This window comes from Triticum aestivum, chromosome 7A, assembly GCF_018294505.1.
Source record: "Triticum aestivum cultivar Chinese Spring chromosome 7A, IWGSC CS RefSeq v2.1, whole genome shotgun sequence".
Classification (NCBI taxonomy): Eukaryota; Viridiplantae; Streptophyta; class Magnoliopsida; order Poales; family Poaceae; genus Triticum; species Triticum aestivum.
In genome coordinates this window covers 22,373,670-22,382,380 of record NC_057812.1, presented here as the reverse complement: position 1 = coordinate 22,382,380, position 8,711 = coordinate 22,373,670, and the positions used below count along the sequence as shown (strand labels likewise).

Below are 8,711 nucleotides of genomic sequence, written 5' to 3'. Positions count from 1 at the left end.
GTCGACGGAACCACCTAAAGCCATCAACTAGGGTCTAGGGTGGATCGGGGTCGACGAAACCACCTAAAGCCATCAACTAGGGTCTACGGTGGCCCGGGGTCGACGAAACCACCTAAAGCCATCAACAACTAGGGTCTAGGGTGGCTCGGGGACGACGGAACCACCTAAAGCATCACTGTACCATAACAAACTATTCCTTTTGCAAATGCATTTAAGCATTTAAGAATCACTCTAACACATGTAACTACATGCATTTAAGAAGCATTTAACCATCAGTATAACATAAGCATCAGTATGTAAACATTTTCAGTCTAACATAAGCATCACTGGAGTTCAACACATTATAGGAATACACAACCATTGTTCACATTACATAATGGAGTTCAAATGCACAATCCATCCTTTTCTCACAAAAGGATGAATAGCATATTACTAGGTAGATAAACAGCCAGAGTTCACAATTAGTACTAGAACCATACATTACACAACCATAATTCTAAGTTACTAGGTCATTGCACATCCATCCTTCCCAAAAGGTCTGCAATGCCCACTAATCTCAATTCATCTTGTTCAGTTCTCCAAGATGGCCTGGATCCCCTTGATCTTCTCCTTCAGCTTCTCCTCTGCCTTCATGAGCTCAGTTACCTTAAACTCTTGCATCTGCTTCTCTTCATTATGGTTTTCCTTGAGCTTCAGCAGATCAGCAACCTGGAACTTCAACTCTAGCTTCTCTTGGGTGAGCTTCTCCTCAAACTTGTGAACTCTGCATTCTTCAACTCCAAATTCATCATAGCCTCACTCATCAATTCCTTCTCTTTCATATTCTTCAACTTGAGGTTTTGGATGGCAATTGCTTGAGCACTTGTCAGGTTGCACAGGATTTCATACTTCTGTTGAAACTTCTCTGTAGCTGCATCTTTCTTTGCCATTTCTGCCTTCATACCAGCCACCAATTCAGCTCTGCATTGGTGCTGATATGTGACAGCTGACTGCAGATAACTGAAATCCACAACCCTATCCTGCTGAAAGTTCACAAGTTGATGCACATCTTTCACTAACTTGTCATAATCTGCATCCAGCTTCTTCTTTTCTTCTGTCAAATGGTGAATAGTTAAAGCACTTTTAAGATTATCATTCACCCTAGCAGACTTGCTCTCTTCAACCACTGACCAAAGCTTCAGCAATGCATTCTCCATTGTTGGGGGCCACTGCTCATCAACCCACTGAACAAACCCACAGTTCTGACCTTCCTGGAAAAATAACAAGGCAAATTTTAGTACAATACAACTACTATGAGTAGTAAGCAACAGTTAGTTCATGCCAGTAGCTAATGTTGGTACTGACCAACACTGAATTTGCACAGCCATGTGCTAAGCAAGAGGGTGATCAGTATATAATTAGCAGAGTAACACTCCATTCAACTTTGCATAATAACCAACTTACAATTGGCCATTAATATAATGGAATCCTACAATCTGCACTACCACTCTAGCAGTGAACTACTTTGCCATATATCACTAACAAATGGAACATAGAAATCACTAAACGAAGAGTTATCAAACCAGACTACATTAGCCTAGCTAAATACACTACATTAGCCTCCAGGAACAAACTAGCTAATGACAGTACCTACTGTCAGCAGTAAGCAACAGTTACTTATTAAGAGTCACACATCAACTAATGGAGGGGCTAATGTGAATACTAAGCAACATTGCATACAAGCATAAAAAAATAGCATGTGCACACAACAGAGCATGCTTGAGCCTATATTTAGCCTAAATGCACTCCACTGACCATAATATTCACCATTCCTAGAATGAGCACTACAGTATAGCATATATGACTAACAAAATTACCATACACATAACTGAATCACAATTGGCAAACAAGACTCTGTCACTTCCAATGAACATATCCTGTGCATAATCAATAAGGCAAGAAAAATACCGGCTCTGCACATGCTAAGAACCTTCTCCCAGTCATTGTTCCTTCAAATGCAACAAGCCTCTCTGATGGCTTCCCATGCTTCTCGCACAACACTATCAGATCTAGCTCAAGACCCTTGTAATCCGGGTCCTCAAGAGAGAAAGGCACCTGCCCAAGCAAAATCCAAGTTAGCATCATGTGCAGAGGACGAGGACAAAGCAAATCAAACGAAATCCTCACACCAAAGACCACCTACACAGAAAAATCCCCAAATTTTTCTAAACCTAGCCCTAACCCTAGCTCCAATGGAGTAACTGACCTGGTTGAGCCCATCGGTGGAGGTTTCGGAGTGCATGTACGGGAGGCTTGAGTTGTCGTCGCTGCTCTTATCTTCAAAAACCATGGCTGCGGCAGCGTCGTGTGGTGGCCGGCGGGGGCGGGCGCAGGCGGCGGCGAGGAAGAGAGAAGGAAGAACGTAGAGCAGAGCGGGGGGAATGAGCGGGGTGTGGCTCGACCGCACCAGCCGCGCCCTAAACGGTTGGACCCGGGCTCGTCCGAGTCAGTGCGCAGGCACGCGCGCACTGGCCAGCGTGGCGCCTGACGGGCGGGCTCAACCGGTCAGCTTTTCTGTCAATACGTATAAAACACACTTCTAGTCTTTTTTGCAACGGCTCGCCCCAATCTTGGTACTGACACGTAAAAATTACCAATCTTGGTACTAATCTGCTTCCAATGCCTCAATTGTGATACTTCTATGTAATTTACTCTTCAAACGTCCGCAAACCATGACCGGTCACCCCTCATTTTGAGGCCTGTAACGTCCATGAACCATGATCGGCCACCCTTTATTTTAAACTTCAAATGTTCGAGAACCATAACCGGTCACCCCTCATTTTGCTGCCTCTATAAGCGTTTCCCTCATATCCATGCAACTCGCAATCTAAAACATGAAACTTTGTATATCAACACATTAGCAACAAAAGTACATAATTCGGACATCAATCACATAGTAACAGTCATAGGTAGGGCAACCAAAAGAACAAGTGTTCATCGCCGGTGCGGTTATACTTCTCCGTGTAGGCGTCGACGGCCAGAGGGGCTTAGCCGTCGGATCCACCACCAAACGGTTTGCGGCTGGAGCTCGACAGTCCATGGTGTGCGGCTGGGTCCTACATATACCCGCCCCAGATTTGAGCTGCGTTTGTAAGGTGCCGGTAAGCCCACACGTGAGCGACCGGCTTGGGAAGCCAACTTTTTTTTTATGACCAGACACTGACCGGACCGTCCGTCCGGACAGTTTGTGGAGCCCGGCAGCAGCAGCGGTCCACACCCCGCGCTGTAGCGCCGCTCCCTCCCTCCTCACCCCGCGCTAGACCGGCAGCAGCAACGCAGACGGACTCAACCGCCTGCTCGACCACCAAGGGCTCCACCCCAGGCGACAACGGTAATATGCTCAGAAGGTAACCCCCAAATCGCCCCCATCTACAGTATGTTCTACTTATATGTACGTATGCTCAAGTTTGTCTCCCTGAATTTTCTCTGAAATCTGAACGCAAGTGGTAACAGCGGTTACTAATTTCTAGGGTCGCGGTGATTCAGTCGTTCCAGCAGGCCCCTGTTTTCAGTTCAATATAATGGTCAGTTAATGAATGGAATTGATTTTCATATCAACAGTTCTGTGTCTACAGTACTTTTTCATTGACGCCAACAAACTGAGACATGGAAAGACGTACTCATCTACCTGAGTATGCCTGACTCTCGTACCATTCTGAATTTGTACACCAGCAGTTGATATGGGTGTTGAAAAACGGACAATATAGTCCTGGTTTGGCAAGGATCAACAACCAAGCTTGTCCCAGTTGGATGCTCAGTTCAGGATGCCAGATGCTCTGTAGGATTCGACGCTGTCCCCCAGGGTCTTCTCTACAGGCCTCAAGGCAGGTCCACCCTAGCTTCTGAAGTTTCTCTGAACTATAAACAAGATTTTATTCCACCTCCGTATCCATGTAATTTGGAGAGAAATTTAAGTTTCATCTAAGTTAAGCACGGTAAAACAGGGGTGAAGGACACGCATCGAGCAGCATTTGGAGATATGGTGAAGCAACATTGGCTCATTTAAAATTTAACACTTGATGTCACAAACTACATGCTCACTGGTAGGGATACATGCAAAGTACTACAGTCCAACTAGTTCAAACTTGGATTCTTACACTTTGTCAATTTGTCAGCCCACCATTCAAACTTGGATTCTATAACTAGTAATATCAGAAAAGGCAAATGGACGTTGAATTCTTACATTTTCAGAGTGAACTGATGGTTATTCATCCTTCCTTTTAGGAAATGCCAACTAGTTCACATTTTGTTTATGCCGTATGTAAAATGTGGGCGACACATCCTCAAAAAAGAAAATGTGGACAACAAATTGTGATGCGTGCGGCTGCACTATTTTAAGGCAGCTGTTGGAGACGCCGCTTTTTTGTGCCCAAAGAAAATCAAGTTTTAGTGCCCAAAATTTTTACTCCAACCATTTTTGGTGCCCTAAAATAGGGCTGCTATTAGAGATGCTCTCAGTTCAACATAGTGGCTTACTGCAATATATCGAGTGTGCCTCTACTGCGCATTGTAATTACTAGTAAATAGTGAGCTCGGAGTGCTGGAATGACAAGGGATATCTGATTTACATGTCCTACCTGCACCACGTGCTCTCTTTGGACAAGCAATGCAGCCTCATAATCGATCGCTTCCATATGACCACCAAGAATATCATCTTTGCCCATCACGGTACTCGTCTTCAGCTAATGTCAACTTCGTTGTGTGGATCTGCACCAAAAACTACATCACAACCCTATTTCAACTGCTAAAACATTGTGTTTGTCCACTAACATTTTCTAGGAAGCTTGTATCATCTTCTACAGTGTGTTGTAGAACAGAACATTTAAGCTTTTGCAATAAATTCGCAGAAATACTTCTTTTTTTCTTTTCTTTTTTGCAGTGGAATTCGCAGAAATACTTCATGAACCAATGAATGAGTATAGCTAAAATGACAAACTTAGACAAACTTAAATCATTAATAAACAGAAAGAAATCTGTAGGGTAGAGTTTACGGATTATTATATGCGCACCTGAGGATCTGAAGGATCAACGGGATAGAGGCTGCTACCTTGTGAACTGATTGAAGACGCTAAAAATTTAGAACAGGCGATGTTGCCATAACAGCAGTGTAAACGGCCTATGTGATGGGCAATATAATAGGTTTCTGAAACGTGAAAGAAATCATAATGAGACTCCATCTTACTAGAAATTCAGTAAGCATTTCTGGTAAACTCCATCAATGACTGCATTCCAGACTGCAAATATATGGAACAGAACTATTTCATGGTAAAAACAGGATAACTAGATATGTAGCAGACCAAAGCAATAAAAAGAACGCCACGCGAATCCATGTATCTCAAAGCAACCACTCCCATCTTGTTCCCCATCGAGACATCACATATGTCCCTCATATTGTTGGTGCTTCAAGATTGCTGATTATAATTCTTTATTTTGTTGGGATCTTATCGTGAGAGAACATAGTTATTAAAGTTTTGTTATGCATACTCTCATGAGATTGTTATAATTTGATCATGGACTAAATTCCTATATATAAACAATGCAATGGTAAGTGAAGGGCTTGCCAAAGCCGTGGGTTCGATCCTCCTTGCCGCACAGTGATTGTTTTTGTCCTCCAAGCGTGACTACCACACAAAAAATATAATCGGCAGCATGGGGAGTCAACCGCACGACCTTGGGCTAAGGTGTCATCGACTTCTCTAGTAAAACATGAGCCATTGCGTGATCCATTAGGCATAAAGGGTCTATTTGACATGGCCTTAACATTTAAATTCAAAATTTTCAAAAAAATAAATGAACGGTCACAAAAAATTTCAGGAGGCAAGGGAATTTCCGGTAACCGGTCAGTTACCGGAGAAAAGAACCTTGACTCAACCCCATCTTGAGCTTCAAATGCGACACGAAGAAGTCCTTGGGGGTTGTCAATTAGTAATTTACTCAATACACAGGCAGCTTTAATCCATGGTCTATCTGTTCAGATAGATTCCCTGACTTCGGGCACTGAAGGTTCTACAGAAGAGGACATATCCAATGTTGATGGCCAGGAGCCTTCAGAAATACAGAAATGGTCTGCAGATTTCCCAGACATGCTTGATGTTTTGCTAGCTGAGAGAAGAGTGGATGAAGCGCTAGATGCACTAGATGAAGCGGAGCGAGTTACTGCAGACCGGACACAAACTCTAACTACAGCTGAAATTTCGGCATTGAGAAGTGCCGTCTCTGATAATCGTCAAAAGCTGGCAGACCAGCTTGCTGAAGGTGCTTGTCAGTCTTCTACTCGTGCCATTGAGCTTCATGCTGCCGCTTCTGCTCTCAAAAGCTTGGTGATGGCCCTCGAGCTCACAGTCTGTTAATCAGTGCACATATTCAAAGGCTTCAATGTAATTTGCAAACTAAACATCCGTCAAGCACTTCATATGGTGGGGCATACACTGCTGCACTTGCTCAACAAGTTTTTTCAGTTGTAGCTCAGGCGCTCAGTGATTCTGTGGAAGTTTTTGGTGATGAGTCATGTTATGCATCTGAGCTGGTTACATGGGCTACCCAGCAGGTCTTGTCCTTTGCACTCCTGGTAAAGAGGCATGTGTTGTCTTCTTGTGCAGCCGCTGGAGGCTTGAGAGCAGCTGCAGGATGTGTTCAAATATCATTTGGCCATTGTTCCTTGCTGGAAGCTCGTGGTCTATCTGTTTCTGCTGTCCTCCTGAAGCAGTTCAAGCCCAGTCTTGAGCAAGCATTAGATGCTAACTTGAGGAGAATCGAAAAGAGTACTGCTGCACTTGGTGCAGCTGATAACTGGACACTCACTTATCCCCCAAATGGTATTCGCCCATTAGCTAGATCTTCTGTTGCTAATTTGGCACTTCAACCAAAACTCTCAAGCAGTGCACATCGTTTCAATTCTATGGTTCAGGTAACGATTGATCCATTTTGATTGAGCAAAATGAATGAATCTTTCCTTCTTGCTGTTTTCATCTAAATGGTAGTGACCTATCCATCTTGGCATGCTTGGTACTGCAAAATATGGCATAATAATATTGTGTGTTCTACACTACACAACAACCTCTAGGTCCATCTCGATCCTTTCAATTACAGCCACTTGAACTTGTTAGGTGTTTGTGTGAGGTGGGAAATATGAGTTGGGATACCATAGAAGGGTTTTGTGTAGGGGATTTTCATCTTTTGTATGGTTGGCTTGCTATTTCACTGGGACAGGGGCATGACATTTTGTGCTAAAATGACCCTTTTTAGAATCATGGCAAGCATCAATAATGTATGATTTTGCACTAATGTGATGCAACAGTACGAACATCGATCTCAACGAACTATTGAAACTAGACATTTTAAACCCTAAGCCCAACCAAATGTGGATTTGGTCCAACATGGAGCTCATGTGGCAGTTGTTCTTCTGTGTGGCATCCATGTGGACTTACCCACAAATGCTTGAGTTTCATAAAACACTTTGGCCAGTGGCATGGTAAGCCAGCATCCTTGAACTTGTTTAGAGTTCGATGCCGCATGCCAAGTAACCGCCTCAGACCTCACTCTTCCACCTAACAGCCATCGCTGGTAGACCCTGGACAGCTGGTGAACCTCAGGATAGAGGCTGCTACTTTGGGAAGCTCTTGGGCAGTAATGGATTCTGAAGGTTCATACGCAGCCCATTATCAGATTTGCTTGGCAAGTGCACACAAATATAACCACTGTGATTTTAAGTGATACGACAAAACCTGACCTGAAGATCATCCAGCTCTTCTCTCAGTGTCTGTCTCTATCATACCACTGGGAGCTACTCGAGTAAAATGTTCTGCATTAAAGTATAAGCGATAATACTAAGTTATTTGAGCATTTGCAAGGACCTGGACTAACAAGCAGACATTGCAATTTACAATTCATAAATCATACGGAATGGCACTAAAACCAGTATGGATATCAGATACACACGCCACGGTTTTATGCAAAAGAACAGGGGAGTGAGAAAGTAGGACTTGCCAAGACCTTTCCTGATGGAAGTAGCAGCGTTGACAGCAGCGTAAAAGTTGATGGTGGAGGAAGCCGCAGTTGATGAGGATGATGTCCTTACAGCCCCCAGCGGCTCCGGTCATCGTTGAAGGAGCCAGGCCATGGCTGAGTGGCACTGTGGAGAGATACTGCCACAGTTAAGTGATAGATATCATATATTTGCAAAATATACTGCTCCTATCACAATCCCCTCATTCTCAGTCCCATATGCTTTATAAATCATTCATACATAAGGGTGGAGGAAACACATGATTGGAACTACTAATTACTGTACATAAGTCAAGAATTGGTTACTGGAAAAGCGTCATCTATTGGTGGCAGGAAGGATATAGCTCGCGCGTACCCGCAGAAGCGACATCCATCTCCCAGTTCATGGTAGGATGTAGAAAAATAATTTTGTACTAGTATTTCTGACAATTAAGTCTCTTTCCGACAAGAGACCCACCTGCGGGCTCGCAAGTTTCACCTCTCTTTGGCGTTCCGGAGTTCTCCGCCTGGGGCTGGTGGCCACCTGCTCTCTTCCCACGCCGTGGCACGAACCCTAGGGGAGCCCCTCCTCGGTACTCAGGGGTTCCGTGGGTGGCGGCACCATCGCCGGTCTGTCCGACCGGCGCCCCCGCTGGGCCGCAGGCAAATTTGAGGAACCAGTGAACGCA

The 8,711-nt window shown here is 44.2% G+C and overlaps 1 protein-coding gene and 1 pseudogene across 2 annotated transcripts; one reads left to right on the top strand and one right to left on the bottom strand.

The window, feature by feature from the left end:
- Positions 1–332: 332 nt before the first annotated feature.
- On the bottom strand, positions 333–8,711 carry LOC123152450 (uncharacterized). Of its 2 annotated transcripts, none has more exons than XM_044571988.1 (7): positions 8,522–8,711; positions 8,032–8,170; positions 7,769–7,840; positions 5,049–5,182; positions 4,617–4,746; positions 1,948–2,094; positions 333–1,250 (listed from the first exon to the last, which is right to left on the bottom strand). In XM_044571988.1, exons 5-7 carry the CDS (start codon positions 4,701–4,703, stop codon positions 723–725), a joined length of 762 nt encoding a protein of 253 aa, XP_044427923.1. In that variant the 5' UTR covers positions 4,704–4,746; positions 5,049–5,182; positions 7,769–7,840; positions 8,032–8,170; positions 8,522–8,711; the 3' UTR covers positions 333–722. The 2 variants fall into 2 exon arrangements, with proteins under 2 accessions (XP_044427923.1, XP_044427924.1); XM_044571989.1 differs by having other exon boundaries at positions 8,032–8,183; positions 8,522–8,705.
- On the top strand, positions 5,689–6,967 carry LOC123152862 (exocyst complex component EXO84B-like; annotated as a pseudogene).